Source organism: Vanessa tameamea, chromosome Z (genome assembly GCF_037043105.1).
Source record: "Vanessa tameamea isolate UH-Manoa-2023 chromosome Z, ilVanTame1 primary haplotype, whole genome shotgun sequence".
Lineage (NCBI taxonomy): Eukaryota > Metazoa > Arthropoda > Insecta > Lepidoptera > Nymphalidae > Vanessa > Vanessa tameamea.
Genome location: NC_087341.1, coordinates 15,257,411 through 15,281,937, shown reverse-complemented (window position 1 = coordinate 15,281,937; position 24,527 = coordinate 15,257,411). Strand labels below are relative to the sequence as shown.

At 33.6% G+C, this 24,527-nt stretch overlaps 1 protein-coding gene across 1 annotated transcript; it reads left to right on the top strand.

Moving 5' to 3' along the window:
- The first annotated feature begins 3,296 nt into the window (after positions 1–3,296).
- Positions 3,297–18,257, top strand: LOC113404086 (coatomer subunit beta'). Its single transcript, XM_064220251.1, has 17 exons — positions 3,297–3,467; positions 3,912–4,104; positions 4,664–4,812; positions 4,926–5,100; positions 5,241–5,427; positions 7,722–7,855; positions 7,969–8,268; positions 8,495–8,585; positions 10,540–10,705; positions 13,282–13,451; positions 14,233–14,401; positions 14,798–15,071; positions 15,260–15,416; positions 15,642–15,771; positions 16,059–16,228; positions 17,396–17,528; positions 18,004–18,257. Exons 1-17 carry the CDS (start codon positions 3,297–3,299, stop codon positions 18,034–18,036), a joined length of 2,802 nt encoding a protein of 933 aa, XP_064076321.1. The 3' UTR covers positions 18,037–18,257.
- Positions 18,258–24,527: the final 6,270 nt, after the last annotated feature.

Genomic DNA, 24,527 nt, shown 5'->3' with positions numbered 1-24,527 from the left:
TATCTCTTCTTTCCATGCATTTGTGGATTTAGGCTAAGGTAATATATTAAAATCATTTTCTTAAATAATAACATAGTTATTTGTCATTTAGATATTAGATTAGAAGCTAAGACAAGCTGAGATACAATACTTCCTTTATTCTAGCATCCTCGTTATCATTCAATTCATGTTAATATGTTTGGTATGTGTTGTTTACCTAATTAAATGTGACTGATGTTTGGCAAGTTACATTATGTTTTATTAAATTTAGATAAATTATTATTTTATTCAATATGCCAGCCTTTATGTCGTCACCTGTTAGTCCAGGTTCGCCACATTTCAACCTATATAAACAAGAAAATGCTAAATAAGACTTAACCTGGATTCTATCACACCAAGGCTCGTTCTCTGCCTCTATCATATAATATTATATATAAATCTTGTATTCTCATTGTACATTATATGTTATTTTAGTTCAATGGAATGTATGGTCGTAGTGGAATTCAAGCGATTTAGGAATAATAAATAATAAATCCATATGATTTTGATACTATGTAATAATGTCCCCAGGAAATTATTGAAAAAATATTTAAACAAAATCATTTTAATATAAATAAAACGAATAGTTGATTATAATTTTATGATAAGGTTAATATGTCTTCTCATTAATAAAACTTTAAATAAATATGTAACTATCATTTATTTTATTCCATGGATGTGCACATCAACTTTCATCGATTTTATCGATCCTCTTGTTTTGAAAAGTCAGAGGATTTGGATACGCAGTCTTCGTTCATATTCCGCGTATTCTATTGATTGACATTTAAAATTAAATATTGAAACGCCACGTTAGTCGAACCGAGCCCAACCATGCCAAGCCAAACCAAAGCCAAAGCTATTTCACGACAGTTAGTGCTGGAACTGCCCGCCAAGCCCACCTGTAACTATTAGTGACGTCAAATCCGATTATACAGTGAGAGGAATTGAATACCCGAACCATTCTTTTCGGAACGTCATTCGCTAGTTTATGCAAGAGAGACTGTTGCCGACGGCAACCGTGGTAACTAAAAAGAAACGAGGGATGTCGCGATAGCAACAAATAGAAAAAAATAGTAAAAATAAAAAATTGAATAGTAAAAAAAAAAATAACAAAGCAGAATTGCCCTAACGAGTTTGGCGATAAAGTCCGCTGGCCTGGGAGGCGTGGGCAAGAACGACGGGATTTCAGCGAAGATGATGAATCTCTGACACCACCATCTAGAAAACGGCGATACGGGAACTCAATCAAGAAACTTTGCCGCTTAGTCATTTCAAAGGCCATCAAAGCATCTCTCATTCGGGAATTTGATCCCGTGGGTGAAGATTATACAGTACAGGTGTGGTTAAAAATTAGAAGTAAATGACAAGCCGAATAAAACTCATAATCAGCCTGTACCTATTAGTCCACTGATGGACATAGGCCTCTCCCAAGGCGCGCCAATGAGCCCGATCTTCGGCTCTTCTCATCCACAATCCTTCTATTGGCTTCCTTCTCGAAGTTGTTTTTACCTAACTACATAGTTGGCCCGAGGTATACGTACTCTTGAACAACTACAAGAGGTAAAGTGTTCACAGAGATCGGCTCCAGACTAACGAGATCGTTAATCATGACCTTGGTTTTATCCAATACTCCTTGGTCTTCTGTATAATCTTCCTCAATTTTTAGATGTGATCTATGGTGCTAAATCCTCCTCGAAGCCCGGCCTGCTCCACTGGCTGAAATTCGTTGAGTCTTCGCGCGCGATTTGTAATGATTTGAAAACAGTTTATAGAATATAGACATGGCTCAGAAGTGAGAAGGGTCGATAGTTGTTCAGTAGGGTTTTATCGCCCTCTTTGAAGAACAAGACGACCACACTCCTGTTCCGTGCCTTCAGAGTTCTCCCATCAAAGAGAACGGAATTAAAAAGCTTTTTCAGCTGTAACAGTGCTGGAGCTTCTCCAGTTTTCAGAAAACCTGTTGTAATTCCGTCCTAAAAATTAAGCTGAGGGATTTAAGTAATTCGTAATATCGCGCCGGTTTGTTATAACATTCTATTAAATCCTCTTCACCTTGAGCAGGTCCCTAAGGTAAATAATTAACCTCTAGTCGATAAAATGATGTAGGTTGAGTTATTTGTTAGTTAACGGAAAACTCGATTAACCCTTTTACGGAAAATTAATTCCGTAAAAATTACCTTGAGTATCGAAGAATGATCCTTTTTACCAAGTGTCTCAAAAAACAATTTAGGCTATAACTTTTTATAGATTATAGAGGCAGTATAATTCTTGTTAAAATAACTGGAATTGATGTTTTTTCAAATGGTAAACAAATTGGAAAGAATAGTAATATCGTGTTTATTGTCACTAAGTTGAAAAATGACGCTAATCGACGGTCACGTCCTAAATAGTACTTGTACAAAACAAGTCATTATTTTATTTACATTTATCTTATTAATATTTATGTTCTTTCTTCTTTATTTTTGTAATTTTATAGTAAACATGTCTCTAAATCAATCCTTAATATGATGATAACCTCTGACTTTTGAATTTAGGTTAAATATAAAATTTATATATTTTTTGTCTGTTATAAAAGAGTTTCTATTACGCAAAAAAATAGACCGATGAATTAACTAAAAAAAAAAGTTTGTTATATCTTTATTACAGCCAGAAATTATTTTCGTTTTTATATCTTAATTCCAACAAGATCGATTATATCGTCTAACCTACATAATGTTTACTGATTAGTTTTATAAAAATATTTTTTTACGATGTATCCTTTACAATACAATCGACAAAATACTGTGCCATCAGCCATGCAATCGAATTGGAGGGCTTTATTATTATTACAGATAATTATAAAAAATATATTTGTAATTATATTTAAAACCAACTATATTTTATACGTGGAAGTAATTTTTAATCTGTATTAATTATAATTAAAACAACACAAATAGTCATATGTTTGATATAAGTTGTACGTGTATCCGATTTGTTTGGCATTAGAAAAAAATTAAAGTGACACGTCCACCCACCCTGTCAATGTTCCACGGTTTCCCGAATTCTGCATGACAAATTTTCATGTTTTAACTATTAAAAATGGTAAGAATCGCCTGTTTTCCATGTAGAAGGTGTAAGGAAGTGTAAAATACTGTATATTTGTGTAGATGAAAGTTTCGGCCACGTAGGAAGTGATTTGTTGGGAGTATGTCATCATTCGCATGTCGGCTTCCCGTGAATGTATTATAATATTTGAGTATATATTGTGTGCTTTATCGTACTTCTAACACGGTTTTGTAATGTTCCCGAAGCCGTTGCGATTGGATATCAAGAGGAAGTTGACGGCCAGGTCGGATCGCGTCAAATGCGTGGATCAGCATCCTACAGAACCCTGGGTGCTTTGCTCACTATACAACGGCGACGTCAATATATGGAATTATGAAACTCATACACAGATTAAAAGATTTGAGGTAATCAATATTTTTTACCATTATAGCTTTCGTTTGATTTGCTATGCTTATAATTTGTGAATTAAGATGGTTTATTCTAGAGCATCACAATTATTCCAGCCAGCTGTTTTAATAGTGTAGAAGTATTATACACAATTTTCACAATTGTGTACTTATTCAACCTTTTTTAAATTTTTAATTTGAAATTTCACAATGATAAAAAACTATCTATCTTTACTATATATATAACATTACATGTTTAGTGATAATAATTAATTGTAGTGTTTATAAAATAATATGCAGCTGTTATTAGTAGTCTTATTATTGACGAAAGAAACTTGTAAAGAAATCAAGGTATGAGAATTGGCACAGTTTAGCACAAAGATGAAACAGTAGTTTTGCAAATTTTAAGAAATATTCTCAAAAAGCTTATTCAGAAAAAATAATATGTAATGATTAATATAGGTATGTGACCTGCCTGTGCGTGCAGCAAAATTTGTGCCGAGGAAGAATTGGGTGGTCACTGGTTCAGATGATATGCAAATAAGAATATTTAACTACAACACATTAGAAAGAATTCACAATTTCGAGGCCCACTCAGACTATGTCAGGTGTATTGTCATACATCCCACACAACCTTATATATTGACCAGTAGTGGTAAGTTATGTCTCATCCAATTTCAATCTCAATCAATAATATGTTACTTCAATAAAACAATAAAAATAAATAAATAAAGTTAATCTTATAAACAAATTGCTGTAGATTACTAATTTGTTAAGTTAAAAGTATTATTAACATAATACTATGCTCATGGGCCATATTAACACATATATTTGCAACTTGAGGTTTTGAAAATGCAAGACAGAAAAATGGACCTTACACAAGCTTTGATAGTAAAATATGAATGCTATTTGTCATATTTCTAATTTATAAATTGTAATACATAAGTGAAGATTATATCTCATGTAGAGATGCAAAAATACATTCTATACACATTTGTGATTATATATAATCAAATTAATTTTAAAGTACCAATAAGGTATTAACCTACTTTTCAATACAATAAAAAGGTGAAAAATCACTTGACTTCATATTTATTATATTGTCATTTAAAATATTCTTAATTTACTGTCTTTTTAATACACATAAAGATTTTTTAAATTGATGATATTTTTTTATGTAAATTTAATTAAATTGAATAAATGATTAATTTTAGATGATCTCCTTATTAAGCTTTGGAATTGGGATCGCAACTGGGCCTGTCAGCAAGTGTTTGAAGGACACACCCATTATGTAATGCAAATCGCTATCAACCCCAAGGACAACAACACATTTGCTAGTGCTAGTCTTGACACAACTGTTAAGGTATGATTAGACTGGATTAAAACTAATTTTGTCTTGTCATAATTAACATATGAAATTCAAAATGTTTTTCATCTATTATAATGAGGGATGTTAACCTCCATATTATTTTTAAGGTGTGGCAGCTTGGTTCCTCTATCTCAAATTTCACATTAGAAGGACATGACAAAGGAGTGAACTGTGTTGATTATTACCATGGTGGTGACAAACCTTACCTCATTAGTGGTGCTGATGACCGGCTCGTTAAAATCTGGGACTATCAGAACAAGACCTGTGTACAGACACTTGAAAGTAATTACATTTGTTAATTTTAAAGTAAAGATTAATTGTTCATTAAGATTTCCTAAGAACTACATGCATATATAATACTGTGTTGTTCAATATTTTTCTCTAAAATATTAAATTGTCTATGTTTTTGTTCTCCATAACAGGCCACATACAGAATGTCTCAGCCGTTTCATTCCATCCCGAGCTACCAATACTTCTAACAGGTTCCGAAGATGGGACAGTCAGGCTTTGGCATGCGGGTACTTACAGGCTGGAGTCATCTCTTAACTATGGCTTTGAACGTGTATGGACTATATCAGCATTGCATGGTTCAAACAATGTTGCTATTGGGTAAGTGAATTAATGAAAATATAACATAAATTGAGTCTCAATTAAAATATTTTCATTTTTACTTAAGAGCATAGTTTGTAAGCGTGGGAATTTATTTTAGAACACACACATAGGTACTCTCCAATAATACACTTGCATTGTGCAGTGTATCGTACGCACCCCCTAGACAATTAGTTGCTTGTTTTCGTTGCAACGAATAAATTAAATTTTCATTGCGCGTTCATAGCGTAGGATTTATAAAAATACATTTATTTATGAGTAATGTATTAGCTATAAGGTTGTCACTCGCAAACATAATTATAAATTATTTGTTAGCATAGGATGCGGTCAGAGTGCATTAATATGCCTCATATACATTATGATTTTTATTGATTCTACTGCTCTCCTCTAACTAAATTATTATTTTCTGGATATTTTAAGGTTGGTAGGTATAACGAATTAGGGCGTTAAGACACATTAAATAATCACTTACTTAAATTTTATAAATAAAAATAATGGAGGTAAATATTAATCAGTTTTTTTTTTAATTAACTAAAAACTAAAGACATAAATCTTCTTGGTTAAACAAGTCAATTAAAATTATTTTATATTACACAAAAATCAGGGGGGCGGCCCGCTGACGGTATCTGGTCATGAAAGGTACTAACTAAGTATAGCATCAGTACAAAATGGAATGTATATCAACCGTTTTTGCTTAGCACTATGCACTATTTTAATTAAGCATTTAAATAATTAGGAATTAAGCAGACGAACTAAACGACATGAGTTTGGGTATGAGTTGGCGTTTGTTTTAAATTTCGTATTAAGAGAAAAAAATAAGCAGGATACTGCAAAAATTACATTACATTCAGGTTCATTCGGGTATTCACTATGTTCATCCTTACAATTTTGTACTTTTAATTCGACATTAGGGGAAAATAGTTACCCTTCGTACACTTTTCAGATTTTATTTTTTTACGATGTGATTAACTGTCGTATTTACCTAGTTAAAGTTAGCAGTGCTTAAGTGTAACAAATATATTATAGTTTGTTAAAAAAAAAGTCCAAAACTATTATGACAAAAGGTTAAAGGGTTATAGGCTTTTTTCTACATAAAATAATTGTACGAATGTACCCCACGTATTGGTATGGTAGGGGTACGTTCGTAAAGTAAATGCGGTAAATTCGTACGCAATGGTGTAGATTCATACAGGGTAATTAAAAAGCCAATTAAAATCGTTAAATTTTTATTAATTATTACAAAAATATTTATTTATCAAAGAACTAACTTAATAATATGTGACTTGACTAATAGTCGATAAATCTTGAAAAGTAAAAATTAACAATTGCATCCCACGACACTCGTGCCCCACCCTTATGCTAACTTGTCTATGTGTGCGTAGACGATTCGCGAAATTATAAGACACGGCTCGAAATAAAAAGTGACGTGCTCCCACCTTGAGATCTGGGGAGGGACTGAAAATTTATTGACAGCGATGTCGAATAATAAGTCAAAACCGTCAAATGATTTTCTCCATACTAAAAAGTATGGACGACGAATGCCAAAAAGTAAGCAATATTTAAATAAAAATTACTATAATATTATGCGATATAATAGAAATTTAACACGGTGAACTTATTATTTACACTTTTGTGTCCCCATTTAACCAAAAATACATGTATAAAGTAGCAGCTAAATAGCTTAAAAAATGTTAATAGAAAAGGTCGATTTCAGTGTTTGGAGTGATGTTGACGATGAATTTACTGAGTTATTGATACAAATTTTATAAATATCAAGCGGTGAAACTTGAGATCTATCTATTAAGATACTGAATGTTTTTTTTCATCCATAATCAATACTCCAGTTTTAAGATATTTCGAAAATAGTAAGCGCTATTTAGGCGTTCCGCAAGGACTGTCCTCTTAAAGACAATTTTTGAATGTTACTTCAAAAATATATCAATATTAATTTATTTTTAAATAAATTATACTATTTAATAAAATTAGTGACCAATTAGACTAGTACAATTTTTTTAAATGATTATTGATTATTATACTACAAGTTCTATATCAATATATTTTTTATTATTATGTATAATAATACTAACATGAATTATGGTATTGAATCTTATATTATTATATATGTAAATGTATTTCAGTTTCACACAATAAATAAAAAATGTATGTATATTTTAATTTCAATACTGTCTGTTTGTAAGTTAAAGATAATTTATAAAATACCATAAAATAAAGAATGTATAGAACAAAGGATAATCCAATGTGAATAAAATCTTTATATTATCTTCTTCCACCAGGTATGATGAAGGCACTATTATGATAAAGGTAGGCAGAGAAGAACCAGCTATTTCTATGGATGTGAACGGAGGCAAAATCATATGGGCTAAGCACTCTGAAATGCAGCAGGTTAATTTAAAGGCATTACCCGAAGGTGTGTGATCAAATCCTAATATAAAACGATTAGATTGGTCCTTTGTAAACTTATAATTAAATGCTCTGTTTTATTTTACTATGAAATATGATGAGACTAAATTACACTTATAGGCACAGAGATCAAGGATGGTGAGCGTGTACCAGTGGTTGCAAAGGACATGGGATCCTGTGAGATATACCCTCAGACCATTGCACACAACCCCAATGGCCGCTTTGTTGTTGTATGTGGTGACGGGGAGTACATCATATACACCGCCATGGCACTTAGAAATAAGGCATTTGGAACTGCCCAGGAATTTGTATGGGCTTTGGATAGCTCTGAATATGCTACACTTGAGAATTCAAGTACTGTGAAAGTATTTAAGAACTTCAAGGAGAGGAAGAGTTTTAAGCCCGAATATGGTGCCGAGGGTAAGAATTTTGCTTTTGAATTTTTACCATGAATTAGGGCTTTTGTTTTCTTTATAAGTTAATGGAAAAATTATGACCTGTTAAACGAATAAGGAGAAGTGTTTTAAAGAAATACACAAAGTAATAAAATAAAAATCTGATAATAATCCCATGTTGTATAAGTCATTATTTGTGTTATATTTAATAAAGCGAAGTTGTGATCTATTATAATATTTATATTCCAAAGGTATCTTCGGTGGGTTCATGTTGGGTGTGAAGTCAATAAGTGGCATGGCGTTCTCGTTCTATGACTGGGAACAATTGGAACTTATCAGAAGGTGAGCTATATTCTAATCTGTATTGATGCCCATACTAACTCCTAATATTACGTAATTATACCCCATGTTTGGTTCTATTGCTTCTATGAAGAAGAGTATATTATGTATGCGTTTATAATGTATTTATAAAACGAGTCCGGCTATAGTGAAGTCTTTATTTTTTTTCGATCGGTGCTGGTCCCTAATGCCTGAGATGTGCTTTGCAGTATATTAAATGTTCTGTTAATACAAAACACAAAGTCAATCATAACACTTATCTTGACACAGTACAATAAACTACTACTACCTAGTCGAAATAATGTTAATTAAAAAAATATATCGTAATAACGCAACTGTGATTTCCTTCCGATGTGATTATAATCACTTATATACAAAGTTTACAAATAATCTTCTATCATGCGCGGCTGTGCTTGACTGTGCTCGTGTTTATATACATATTTATGATTTCGATGGGTTTTGTAAATTTGTTTTAGTATATGACTTTTTTTTAATGAATAAAACGAATGGGAATAGAGATTGCCTGGTTTGAATGTGCATGCTGTTTTAATGAGACCGCTCCTTGAGTATTAAACGACGTCTTATGGTTTTCTTGTATTGTTTAAAAAGATAAATCGATTAATAATATCCCTATACAAATATTTTGATGACTTTAATGATTTTCTCATTTTAACATTTATTTTTAAAAGACGTAAAGCAAAGCCGCCGTTTGCTTCATTTAGCCCATAATAAGTATGTTGTTTTTATTTTACATATTTCCTGTGCTATTCGAATAACCTTTTTAGATATAAATAAATTGTTTTTTTTTTTTAATAATGCTGGTGAAAAATGTTTTTAGTCTTATTAGCACTTATTGTTTATGAATGTGCATTGCGAAATAATGCGATCCAGTTTATGCAACTGATGGAATTAATGTCAATATACAATTAATTATTATATAAAAATATTAGTGCGTATATTTTTCGTAAAATGTTTCGTATAAGTCCCGTTCATGTCATGTATTATGATCAACAATTAATAAAAATAAAAGGTAAAGACCTTCATTCAACATAGAAGTATTACTCTTTTTTATTGTTAGTCAAAATGTTACCACCGGCTCGGTAAGAAACAACTCAGAACCGGCCAAACTCAGAATTAAAGCTTAACATGATCTTGTTTCAAGTACAAGCCAAGCGCTAACAATTTGCGAATGAATTTAGTTGTTGCACTTATTAAATTAACACCTATGCGCCACCAACCTTGGGAACTAAGATGTTATGTCCCTTGTGCCTGTGATTACACTGGCTCACTCACCCTTGGCGCTAGAATATGTGATGTGTCTCGAGAATCGCATAAAGCCCTACCACCTCTTTTCACCCGGTACGCGCTGGTTTCATTGCGTGTCTATTTCATACATAACATAATTTATATAAATCAATTAACCACATGAAATCGCGGCGCTTGGCCAGATTTGAACGCGCTACTGTCTGTTAAGATTCACATATTCCATTTACTGAGACATTAATGCATAATTTTAATTTTTGCTTTGTATTTTACGTGTATTTTTTATTGTATTGCAAAATATTTTTTTGTCATTTGTGATCAGTTGAATTTTTTGAAATATTTAATACTCTGCATGTCGTTCTGGCGAATGATTTAAATATTTATAAGGCTTAGTTAAAACATTTACAAAGTAGGCTTTAATATTCCGATGCTGTGCAAAAAAATATTTTCTCGTTGCGGATACAAATATATTATATTACTTTTTTTGACATTCAAAAACTTAAACGATTTTAATATTTCTGCTGGCGAAAGCTTATAAACATGCATACGTTTATTTAGACTTTATGATAGTGAAAATGAGCTTACATTTTTATTTTATAATAACTTATTACGTCATATTTTCTAAGCGATTGCATAAATACAAACTATGAAATTGAAAATATTTCCGTGTGTACAAGATGATTCGTTATTTCAGGATCGAGATCCAACCACGCCATGTGTTCTGGTCGGAGAGTGGAAACCTGGTCTGTCTTGCGAGTGACGAATCGTACTTCGTGCTCAAGTACAACCCTACTGTGGTTACCAGAGCGAGAGAGACGAACACAAACATCACCGAGGACGGTATCGAGAACGCTTTCGAGGTGAGCATAGAAGCGAGCTCTCTCAAAGATGAGCTCACCTCTGTGGTCCCGGTCACGGTGGCTCATGTAGTTGTTGAACCAAGTTTAATTCACGAGTTATTTGATGTTAGAAGTTTCAGGAACTAGGCTGTTCTCCCGTGGCTCGGTGCGTAAGTTAAGCATCTGATCTCTCCGCAACTCCATTTCTCTGTGTATACAGGCACGCCTATGACATGGATTGTTATTACCAGTTGGCGAATCCTCTTGTCCTTATCTAGAAAATCGTTCTTTGCGTCACATACACGCGGCTTTGAATCTTACGTAAAGGTTTTTTAGTAACTTTGAATATCTCCTCGCACAATTAAACCGATTCATAAGCAAAACGAATCGTTTATTGTGTATATTGTCATGTAACATTCAAAACGTTAAATTTAACTTGAAAATGCTTTTGAATTGAGTATTGATATGAGAGGTCGGGGACGAAGTTATATAAGTGTACATTTGAGATGTAATCGGTTGTGATTGCAATCGCTTTGCACTGAGCTCCGCATTGAAATACCGAAACGAGGATACGAATTAGGTATTTAAATTTAAGATTCGAATGATAGACTTGGCTTTATTGCAAAGTTCATATGTCGAATGTTACGATGGAAGGTATCTCAGTGAATGTTTACATAAGACGTTAGATAAATATACTTTTATCGAAGCTGAAGCCTATATTGAACTACATTAGTTATTGTATATAAGAGTGTGTTAAATCCTGCATCTAAAAAGACGGATTTTTCACGTACAAATAAAAACCAATATGGAAATCTTCGTATTTTCTGTTTAGGAATGAACGAAGGGTGAGACAGCGTTATCACAAGTGAAAGGGACGTAAGATATTTCATGGCGAGCGACTATTGGCCATCAAGTGACCATCGATCATATTTCTAATATAAATAAAAAAAACGTTAAAAACAAATTGCAATGTTTGTATCAAATGCATTTTTTTGTCTGCAATTAAACAACAACAAACGTTACTAAATATAAAAAGGAACAAGCTAGACGCGCGTTTTTTAGTCGTTAGCACAGTTGTTGCGACGATCGTTTCGCTTGTACAAACATTGAATTTTAAAAAGAAATTAATATGCCAAGACGACCGTTGACGTCAGCGACCATTTCTCCGTTAAACAAAGTCAACCAATCAATCCATATGTATATTTTTTTTTTTTTTTTAAATATTGGACAACATCACATACATTACTCTGACCCCAATGTAAGTAGCTAAAGCACTTGTGTTATGGAAAATCAGAAGTAACGACGGTACCACAAACACCCAGACCCAAGACAACATAGAAAACTAATGAACTTTTTCTACATCGACTCGGCCGGGAATCGAACCCGAGACCTCAGAGTGGCGTACCCATGAAAACCGGTGTACACACTACTCGACCACGGAGGTCGTCGAATTTAAATAGCTTAAAGAAACCTCCATGAGTTATGAATAATAATTATGCAACTTTAATTATTAATTTATATTTTTTTATGTAATTTTAAATGTAATTGATCACCATACGAGATAACATGGTTGAGGTAACGAAACGGTTGTAAAACAGTTTGAAGTAATTGGAAGCGGTCACTTCAAAGTGATTCCTGATAAGAGATAAGGAAGACATGATTTTACAATTATTTATATAGTATGTATTTATTTATATATGTATAGTATTTGTTTATAGAGTTAAGTAGTTAGTTAGTTTTAGTGAAACTCTTCATTGTATACAAATGATCATAAATCATAAGATTATACATTATATGAGCTGCACTCGCGGCTTTGCCTGTTTGGATTTCAGTTTATGACGAAAATGCTTTAAGAACTCGCTTACTCGCTTTGTCCCAAACATAGGGTGAAGGTAACCCAAGTCCGTCTTTGGGGTTATATTTTACTTCGTACCAAATTTTATTTAAATCGATTAAGTACTTCAGCTGAGAAAACGTAACTGGCTGTGTTTCACATTTGTAATATTCGTATAGATTGCATGGAAATTAAACGATCGTCTCATTCCAAATATTAAATTTGGTATATCGGTCTTGATTCAGCAAGGCAGCGGTGCGATGGATAAATAAATTGAATATAGATAAATTTACAAGTTATTAGAACTTTATGCACAAATTTTCAACCGCAGTAATACTTAGTAATAATATCCGGTTTAAAGGTTTTATAATCTTAGTTTTAAGGTACTAACGCATTGACGATGTCATGTGAAATTATTTAAATATATATATATTTTTTAATACGTATTTATTTATATTTATAGTTATATGTGTATTATTATATTTTATATACAGTAGGTATATAATTTATCAAAATTATTGTACCCGTTCCCAAATTTGTTTTACAACCAGTCCTCTGCCTAAAGGTTGCCTGGAAGAGATCGCTGTTTTATCGTGTTTGTTACATTCATGCAACTTTTAAATATTAATTTAGGTATAACGTTGTGTTAAGTTTTGGTGCAATAAAGCATAAATAAATTAATAAAATAAAAATCCGGTGGCAAAATCACCAGCATTTCTTATCTGTTCTCAAAATAAATATAACCCTCGTTTTCTGCATATAGGTTGTTGGCGAGGTCAACGAGACCGTGAAGACTGGTCTCTGGGTCGGCGACTGCTTCATCTACACGAATTCGTTGAACAGGATAAATTACTACGTCGGAGGAGAAATCGTGACCGTGTCCCATCTCGACCGCACCATGTACATCCTGGGCTATGTTCCTAAAGAAAACAGGTAAAATAATCTTTTATTGAGTAGGCGTTTATCGGAACGCCATATTATAGATATTTTCTCTCGAGAAGTTGAGTGACGCTCGTGTTTAGAAGTGCGCGTGCGACGTCTAAGATTAAAGACAGCTAAAAACAAATTTGATGATATTTTCCAAGTTTATTTTTCAAAATGCCGATAATTACATTCAACGTAAAGCTACGCTAATTGTTAACAATGGAAGCTGTTTTGTGCTATTAAATAGCCAAAGGCAACCAAAACCAAAGTCAAAAGCATTGTATTTAAGAATGTATGTTCGCTTAGACGATCAAAAATTGTTGTTTTTGTCAATTGAATTGCCAAAATTGTTCCGTATTCTCCTTGGTGGGTCTCTGAACGGGTAAATATTTTAAATGTACGTTTAAAACGCTAATCACATGACCCGATCGTCTCGTCGAGTTGAGATCGCTCGGTAGATAGTGAGGATTAATTAATTCTTTTATAATAATTAATGTTGCGTTTTCCTTAAGGAAGTATAATATTCCTAAGATTTTGAAGTCTGTTTATAAGTTTAATTTTCCTTTATTCGTAGAGATATTAGTAGTTTTATAGGAGTTATACCATTTGTTCATTTTAATACTTTCTTGCATATATTATTTGTATTGTTTTGTCATTATTATTTAAGATGTTTATTCTACTTACAAGTAAGTCAGCTGTTACCCTTACACCTATTGTGCATACTGTTTGTTAATTTATAATTATCACTTTTTGTCATTTCGGTAACTCTAAATGAATAATATTTTTTCAGATTATACCTGAACGATAAAGAGTTGAACATAGTTTCGTACTCGCTGCTGCTCCCCGTGCTGGAGTACCAGACGGCGGTGATGCGAGGTGACTTCGAGACGGCGGACCGAGTGCTGCCCACTGTGCCGCACGAGCATCGCACAAGGGTCGCGCATTTCCTTGAAAAACAGGTTAGACCTTCATCATTTATCGTATTACGATTAATCTTTTTATTTGGGAACATTGTGTCAGCTTCGTGAACACACTCACCTCTGGCTACCTGTCTCTCGTCAACCCTCTTGGGGATTTTTATACTGGTGGGCTGATACGCCGTCATTCCTGTATTGTGGTTGTGGCGATTAATTATCCAAGTTATAAATACAGCTGTGTTTTTTATAACATATATACTAGTAGTCGCCAGCGGCTGGTTGGTTGTTAGATGTTGGGCACAAAGAAGTAGTGGATTGAGCAGCCGTTAAAGATCAACAGACAGGCAGACAGACGGACAGACAGAGCTACTTTCGCATTTATAATATCAGTATGAATATAAAACTATTTAAAGTATTAAATATGATATAATTCATCAGGGTTTCAAGCAACAAGCTCTTGCAGTATCTACAGAACCGGAACACCAGTTCGAACTAGCCTTGGCTCTTGGAGAGTTGAAGCAGTGCAAGCAGTTGGCTGAGGAGGCAGCACGCATAGAGGGAGGGGAAGGAGACGGCCCGTCTCGGTCCTCAGCGGCGAGATGGTCGAGACTCGGAGCAGCAGCGGCCTCTGCGGCGGACACGGATCTCACGAAGATATGCTATCAGAACGCACACGATTACAGTGCTCTGTTGTTATTCGCGGTCAGCACCGGTGAGCCTTCGCAAATCATTACAAATAAATTAATCAATTCGTGTACAATACAGTGTACGGACAAAATAAAAGGCAATTGCATTAACACTGTATCCACGTAGTTCTGATATTGAGAACAGTACGACTTATGAAGTTAATCTGTAACATAAAGTGAGATTAGAGATATATTTAATTTTATTACTATGTAGGCGACAAAGCGTTGTTGGAAGACGTAGCGCGAATGTCCGCGGCGGAAGGAGACGACAACATCGCCTTCGCGTCGTACTTCACGCTGAACGACCTGGATTCCTGCCTGCAGCTGCTCATCAAGAGGAACAAGTTGCCAGAAGCCGCATTCTTTGCCAGGTATATAATAATTAACGGCCCGTAAAGTCCCACTCTGGGGCTACTCGCCTGTATACGGTTAAGTTTAAGATCTATATACTTGTAAAGCTAATAAAGTTGTTTTTTTATTGTTTTATAATTTTATATTCCTTATCTTATGTTTTATTAGAAATCTATAATTAATATTGTATTAGAAATATATATGTAATCAAAAACAATCCACTTTTATCACATATCGTCCGCCAGATCATACATTCCATCGAAGATGAGCGAGGTGGTGAAGATGTGGCGGGAGGCTGTGGGCGCTACTAATAAGAAGTCTGGTCAGTCCCTCGCCGACCCCGAGCAATATGACAACCTATTCCCAGAGTTTGAAGTAAGATTTATTAAAATCGTAATCATTTTGTTTATAACAAGCTGCTCCGTGTTTACCTCAAAGTAACTGCTTCGCCCCTGTGAGACGTAGCGTCGTCTTGTAGTGTGCGCATGAGGTGTGTATTGAGGGTGACATGCGTGCTTACTAGGTATCGTAATGTGCATGTAACAACACTCATGTAAAAATATAATATATTAATAAAAAAGAAAAAATAACGAATTAAGTTCCATAGTATGTCAATTTATAGATATGTATGTAATGTATAATAAAATGTATTTTTTCGACAGGAAACATTAGTGTTAGAAAAATTCCAGCGTGAGTTCGCCTTCGATTATCACACGCAGATGTCGAACCTGCCCGCCAACTCCAAGATATGCAACATAGAAAGAGACCTGGTGCAGGAGAAGGCGGAAATGGAGAGCCGAGGGCTCTGGAAACCAGGCCCGTCTGATGAAAGGTGAATTTTTGATAAATTGGTGTATAATTTATATACAACATGTACACTTTGGTATACTATATATACAACATGTTCAAGCTGTAAATTTCCCACTGCTGGGCTAAGGCCTCTATTTGAGAAGAAGGTTAGGAGCTCATTCCATCACGCTGCTCCAATGCTGGTTGGTGGATTCACATTTCGCACAATTTCGTTGAAATTAGACACATGCAGGTTTCCTCACGATGTTTTCCTTCACCGCCGAGCACGAGATTAATTATAAACATAAATTAAACACATAAAAATTCAGCGGTTTTGCCTGGGTTTGAACCCGCAATTATCGGATATGATGTACGTGTTCTAAACACTGGGCCATCTCTATACTATATATATATTCTTCATTCAAGTAGCCTCATAAAAGCTTTTGAATCGTCATGTTACAGCGTTGAATTATACGTAAAGCTATCCTTGTGATACACGACGTTACGAATAAACAGAACTAAAGCCAGGGAAGATACAAAGGCGGCATAATATGTACATAAGGAATAGAGTGAGCCGAGATGGCCCAGTGGTTAGAACGCGTGCATCTTAACCGATGATTTCGGGTTCAAACCCAGGCAGGCACCACTGGATTTTCATGTGCTCAATTTGTGTTTATAATTCATCTCGTGCTCGGCGGTGAAGGAAAACATCGTGAGGAAACCTGCATGTGTCTAATTTCAACGAAATTCTGCCACATGTGTATTCCACCAACCCGCATTGGAGCAGCGTGGTGGAATATGCTCCATACCTTCTCAACGGTAGAGGAGGCCTTAGCCCAGCAGTGGGAAATTTACAGGGTGATTATGTTATTTTATGTATGAATAGAGTGCCCTGTCTGTTCCCCTTAGTTGTGTTTTCCATTTCAAACTGATTTAACATCAGTTTATAATTATGGTGCTAATAAAAATTGCATATATTAATAAATTATAATTTTATTTGATTGTTATTAACCGTTAGGTAATTCATGTTGGAACTTAAAAGATAACAAGCTCTTAGCTGATACCGATAGTATCGACCAACTGTGATCACAGATACACTTGAAACCACTATTGGTTACATTGTCGATGTAAATAACATGTATTATTTCTTATCGAAGTCAATCTTATCTTAAAGTTATACAGGTTTATAAGTTAGTAATTTTTCTGCCAGCAGTACTGCGAATAGATTATCGGATAGTTTGGAAGAGAGCGCCGCTGAGAGGAAGCGTAAAGACTCACTGGACATGGAGGAGATAGAACGAGAGATTAATGACATCGTGCTGGAGGACAGCGTTAACGACCTGGTGAGAGAACTGTTTACCTTATTATAGCGTATTATATCAAGACATTCGATGGAAGACGGTACTAATGTTACATTCTTGTACCTCGATACGCGCGTGTTGCCGTGGCTTCTGATATTGATCACTCATCCCGAGTATCTTATCTGTCCATGTAGTTAGACAATTGAGAGTACCCGCACGCACACTAATATATTTTGAAGATTGTGTCAAACATCAGCTTGTGGTACAGTAAAGCAGGTACTTGAATATAATTTACCTGTCTATGTACAATAGTTCCTACAAACTAAACTTAAGTTTCATATAATCTATTTTCATAGACACTACGAGTCTTGTATAAAGACATTATATAGGTACATAAATACCGCATATACTATATTACTAAAGTTCATTAACCCATTATAAAATGATTATTATTATTTTTTAAAAGTATGTTGTTTCGAAATGGTTTGTAATATAAATGTTATTGTTTTTTTTTCAGGATTTGTCGGACGACGCTGATTTAATTGATTAATGAATATCTAGATTTTTTATTTTATATTAATATTACGATCATAAAGTGTGTATTTCCTAAAGTGCTAATACGATTAAGAATATTCTAGTATTATACACATTTCTGTTAAAAAACGTTTTTGTTTCGTTCGCCGTTCTCATCTTCGTCTTAATTGTCATTTATTTGCGTTAATATACAATACATTAGTAATGCGTAGTTAACTGATGATATTAGTCAATTAGAATATGCGTTTAGGAGACCTATAAAAATATTTGTATTTTCTTACTGGATAAACCGTCGATCATATTAGAGTTAAAGTGTCTTTGTCCGCCATCTTAAATTAGACGGCATAAATTAATAAAATGAAGTTTGGTAGATACACTTTTCAAAAACATTCCTTTAAATCTTATCTCAGTTCTTAAATCAAAAGTAATGTCAAGATGTAGTGTTGGTAAATTATTTATAAAAAAGAAGTATATATTATAAAATATAACGCTAAAACATTAATCGTTTAGATTTTAGGCACAATTTGATCCGGACCGTTCCTATCGATTTATTATTCTGACAACTGTACTTGTATGATTTTCGCTCGTGGGCACGTATGCTGCGTCGGGTATCCGTGCCACAGCGACTTCGCTACACCGAACCAGCCTAATGTAAAACGTTGCAAACGTGCAACCTTAATGAATGTCTGTGCCTTCAATGTCTAGAGACAAACTTACTATGGTACATAAGATAATAATTCCCGTACAACCATGTACTTAAATATAAATATAATAGTCCACTCTATTTATCTGCATTTTATCGCACAATTTTATTGATAATATAATATTATAAAATGGATTTAGAAAATATTTATTATATAATGTTAAAGATTGTTTACAATTACCACTAGGAATATTAGTGAAATGTTCTTGTTTTGACAATGCTGTGTTTCTGAATATGATATAGTACATATAATACACTTGATATACAAGGCAAACACATCGAATTTGTGTTACTTAAATATAATAATTCAAAACACAGTTAATCGTTAACGTTGCAATATTTATGTAATGAGTAATCGAACCGAATGTTTTCGCTTTCTAATATTAATATTGTATTGTGTAATAAATAATTTATGAGATAATGTAAAATATTTCAATTATTTTCTTAATTAAAAGAGTTACTTAATAAACACGTTGTTTATTTTAACATCCATATTATTAAAACTAGAATTTTGTATCGTAAAAGTTTTTTGAATGTTACTATAAAAGTATTATTAATTGTCGTTGACTGACAATTAGGACGAAGGAGCACTGTACAAAAGCTATTCGTAATGTGCTTTACATAGGTAATATGACGGAAGTCATGCTAGAATAAATGTTTGTATGCCACAATTATTTACAAAATGTATTGTTTATTCCATATAAATTGTTATATAGAAAGTGTTCTCGCAGTACGTTTTAATTATCAATAAAGTTTTGAACTATACTTATATTTTTTTATTTATCCTTTTTTTTATATAACTGGATTTTGATTACGCTAACACTAATTGTCGGTTGGTATATTCTCATACCTACAATTTATAAATATAATACATATATGTATTTATAATTATAATGTGAATACTGCATACTGCATACGTCCAGTCATTTTACGTAGAACACAACATTGAACATAAAATAAATTGGAATTCATTTTAAGAGTACTCACTAATTTCCGAATATAAGTTAGGAAGTAATAGGAAACTGTTAAGATTATATTATAATATGTGTACTGAGTATTTATGTTTGGTTGTAGAATACTTAATAAATTTATATTACGTACAAAGACGGGTTGGCACAAAGACCTACCGCCCAGGAAATTATAAGGCTAAATATTAATTTAACTTATATCTGTTTTATCAAAAAATAATCTCCCTTCTGCGAGGTACTTTTGGGAAATTTATATAAAACAAAAAATATTATTGTAGTCCGCATCTACATATATGAACTTTTTAGACTAGAATATTATTTCTAAGAAATTTACGTCATTAACGAACTATATTTCACGCAGCTTTAATGCAGGTCAGTAGCAGACTCCAACCCGACTGCAGGTTCCCGAAAGATGTTCTTATGTCCTTGACCGTCGTGTATGAGATCAACTATAAACACAAATAAAGCATATAAAAATTGCTTGCACTCGTAATCTTCGATTAAAACTCACTTGTCGCTACAAACTGGGCCATTTCGACTATCTGTTCTTTTAAACGAATCCTCGATTAATGTGCTTCTTTATACAACCCGTTGGTGTTTATACGAGCAGGTTATCTGAATCAGTGGCGTAGCTAGGTGGGCGAGGGCCCTGATGCATGCTCTTTAACTTATATTGCCCTTCAAAATTATAGATTGGAAAAAAAAAATCTTATGAGCAGGGTTGAGGTTTTCTAGTTTCAGGAGCTGGTGAGTTGGCTGACCCGCTCTTTTCGAAGCTAAAGTTAGAGGGCCCCCTGAGTTCCGGGGCCCTGGTGCACTGCACCTGCCCTACGATAGCTACGCCAATGCTCTTGATATAAACCTAATACCGCGTGTTGCAATTTCTAACAGCTTTATAGTGTTCGTGTCCTGATGATGAAATTGATCATGTGTTATAAAAACAGATAGATATTTCTTTTTTTAGTATACTAATTTACTAATAATTTAGTATACTAATAAATGACTTATGATTATATACCGCTCGGATGGTGTGGGCCTGATTTCTTTTGAATGCAACGCCACACCGGCGTTTTTTACGTCTAGTTACGCCACTGCTTAACTATTTACTTACTATAATACCGCCAGTATCAGGACAAACTATCTCGCCGCCCGTTCTCAATGCCAATAAGCCTTATCGCACGTCCTACTTGTATTACTCTTATGCGGTTGAGCCAAGGTGGACCAGTGGCTAGAACGCGTGCGTCTTAAATTATGATTGCGGGTTCAAACCCAATTTAATTAATGTTTAGAATTATAAAGTCCTTAAAATTTTGTTATTTCAGTCAATGATCAATATTGTATATACCTGACATTTCACGATCGTGTGCAGAATTTTCAAAAATACTGGTCCAAATGAAACGCGTGTACGACCTTTTGGTAACGGTATATTCATGAAATTATGTAATTTATGTTTGTACAAATAAACCTACCGTTAACGCCGCGATTTCTATATGAAAGATAAAAATATATCGTTTTGGAATTTTCCGTAGAGAGTTTAGAGATCGATATCGTTTAGAACATCAAACGAAGTACAGGTGTATCTTATACAGCAATTTTGTTCTATTATCCTTCTATACCTAGATCCTTCCGATTCGAAAATTTATATTTTTCTGAGATAGCTCGTTTGTTAACAAAGGTTACAGTTTAAAGACTATTTATATAAAGGCGGAGCAGTACGAAAGGTAAAGGAAATATATATCTTTACAATTCACCTTTTACGCAGCGACAATTCTCCTTCCATTTACAATTTCTTCATTTTCTGAAACCCTATGAGTGTGCGAGCTTTTCTCGTCTATCACTTTGGCGTAAAATGTTATTCAAATTTCAATGAGTACACGAATAGTATTTACAATAAACGACATCACCATTTGAAAATTATAAGAAAAATTGAGATGAAAATAAAAATAGGCAAAGTAGAACCAAAAAAAATTATAATATATATTTTTTTAAATATCTATAACGAACTAAAACAAGAGGAATACAATAAAAAGACATAATAATAACTACACAGATAAATATAAAAAAAGAAAGAAATAATCTTAAGCAATTAGATAATATAAAAGATAAAAAAAATACTATGATAACACTACAATATCTACAACGGTTTGCAAAATTATTTACATTTCAGACTAGAGATGCGTCTTATACCTATTATTGTCAAAGTATTTGTTTATTAAATGTATTTTGACGACGGACAACCAAAATGCGGTGCAAATTACATAATTCAAACCGAGACTAGCGCATTCCTATCTATTACTGACTTTAACTGATTGAACTTACCGACAACACAGTAACGTCAACGTGTACAGTTTATAAGAATAGCTAAGTCTAGATTACCCAAATTAAACGTTAAATACTAAGTCAATAAGATAATTAGCTTTTGACGTTGTTGTTTGAATGTGAATATTTCCTGGTATGCTATTAGATTAAGTATTAAATATATGTATCTTTATAAGAATTAGAACAATTAATAATAGTCATAGGTTTGAGCTGGAAGACGGGGGTCATTGTTTGTTCACCCTAAAGAAATTGCGATTCTCAAAGAAGCGATTATAATAAATATATTTTTTTATAAATAATGTATTTGCTTACTCTCAAGTTTTAACAACTTTAAAATGATTTATATTCAATATACCATTTTAATAATTAAGATAAAACATAAGTTAATTAATTATACGCCGAAAAACAAAAATTTTCCAACATATGCAAATATAAATTTATTGAGTTCTCTTGAAGGTTCGTGTTGATTTTCTTCTATATATTGGCTGATCTATTAGCGATATAATTTAAATTAATATTTTTATATGAGTAATAAATAAATATTTTCAAAGGAAAAAGTACATGAAAAAATATAACGCAATACGAAAAGTAATGGCACCGTATACAGATGCACCCATTTGGGTCGACGCTCTCATTGTCCGCAACGGCTTTTTTGCGGATACCGCAGAGCGTCTTAGCGGTGACAGCGATACTACCCCAAGGTGTCATGGTCGGCTGCATCACTTCTCGAAAGCGTCCCGCCCTGGAAACTGTAGGCGGAGGGGGGTGCTCGTTATAGTCTACCGATTCCGGGTAAAGGTGTCGGCACTATGCGCTCTGTCTCTTCCAACCGTGAGCGTCACTGGCGCTAGGGGGATCTTTGAAGCCCGGGCACCTCTAGGTATTGAGGCGGGCCGCCTGTCCGGGCGTCATGGTGGCACGCGCAAGTAATTCCGTGACGTCCCCCTGAGAAGAGACGGAGTTTGTACCTATTTTAGTGGGTATGTCGGTGAACTCAGCAGCGGCGAGTCCCAAAACTCATGCGACGGAAACGCGTTCTGTAAGGGGAAAAATGTACAAAAAGTTATGTTTAACAAAAAGTTAATTATGAATAAACAGTAAACAAACGTCAATTTATTTCTTAGATTTAAATCCTAGAATAAAGTTCTTCCTACGAAAATGATACTACTATCTTTTTCGAGTTATTAGAATAATTTGTATATTATTACCTGCTAGCAAAATGTAGTTAAAAATGGCTAATGCCCATACTATGTGTACGCATATAATTGTGTTTATATAACACACACATTATATTAAATTCATCGTCATTCCAATTAATGTGAGAACCTCAACATCATGCACTTGCTGCATAAACGACACCACGCAAGACACCATAAGTCACTCACGGTACGGTAGGTTTGAACGAAACAAGATCGATAGTATAATATGTATATAATAGCCTGGTATAATTACAAAAAAAATGTTATTTGTTAAACTTTTCTTCGCTTGAGATCCACGTTTACTGTACACGTGGATGGTCCATGTATATCAGAAACACTTAGTCACCAACGTCTAGATAGCTTTTAACATCACTTTTTCTCGTAAGTAATACATTAAAAGAACTATATAGCGTTTCTTGAACTGTGCGCTTTAAAGATGATGGTTTAATTAGGGGTTCAGAGAAATGGTCGGCGGCAGGCATGCCGGTCGTAATATTCTTCCAAGATTGAAAATGTTAGACTCGCAATTTTGACCCAAATATGTAGTGACATTACGTTAAAAGCGCGTAATTACTTCACAACCGGACAAAGGCCTCTCATATCAAGGATAAACTTATTATACCAGGCTACAGGTTGGATAAACATCGCGAGTTTGCTCATCAAATTAATATTTTATTGTAAGCCTACGAGTACAATATGAAATCTAAACACAATATAAGCATGTGAAAACTCAGTAGTGCTTGATCAGAATTAAACGCACAGCGTTTAAGGTCAACGTCTACTATAGATGTGGATGACCTTAATGTGTCATCACATTTTTATTTTGATGCAGACTCATTGCATACTCATTTGTGAATTATTACTATATATACTTACAAATTTTCATAAAAAGGGAATTTTGATTAATGATAATAGAATCAAACTAATTATTTTATGTTATAAACATGCGTTAAATTAAATTTACAAGTTTTAAATTTCTATAAAAGAATACTAAAATTCTATCGAATCCAATGCCAAGAATATCCATTAGTGTTACTGACGTATATATTTTTTTGGATTCTGTAGATAATTCTAAGATAAATTCGGATGTCTATCATTTTCGTCTGACTAAATGCACGCGCTTTGTGATAATTAGACTTGTAAAATATTTCATTAAATCTGAGTCGTAATCGTATAGATTCATATTGATGTAAATTCGTCGTCATTTAAAATATTTATTAATGAATATGTATTAGTGTCAATGATATGACGAACACTTTAAAAACAATTAACTAAAATCTTCCTTTATGGTTTACGACACTAGAGTTTGGTAAAGCTT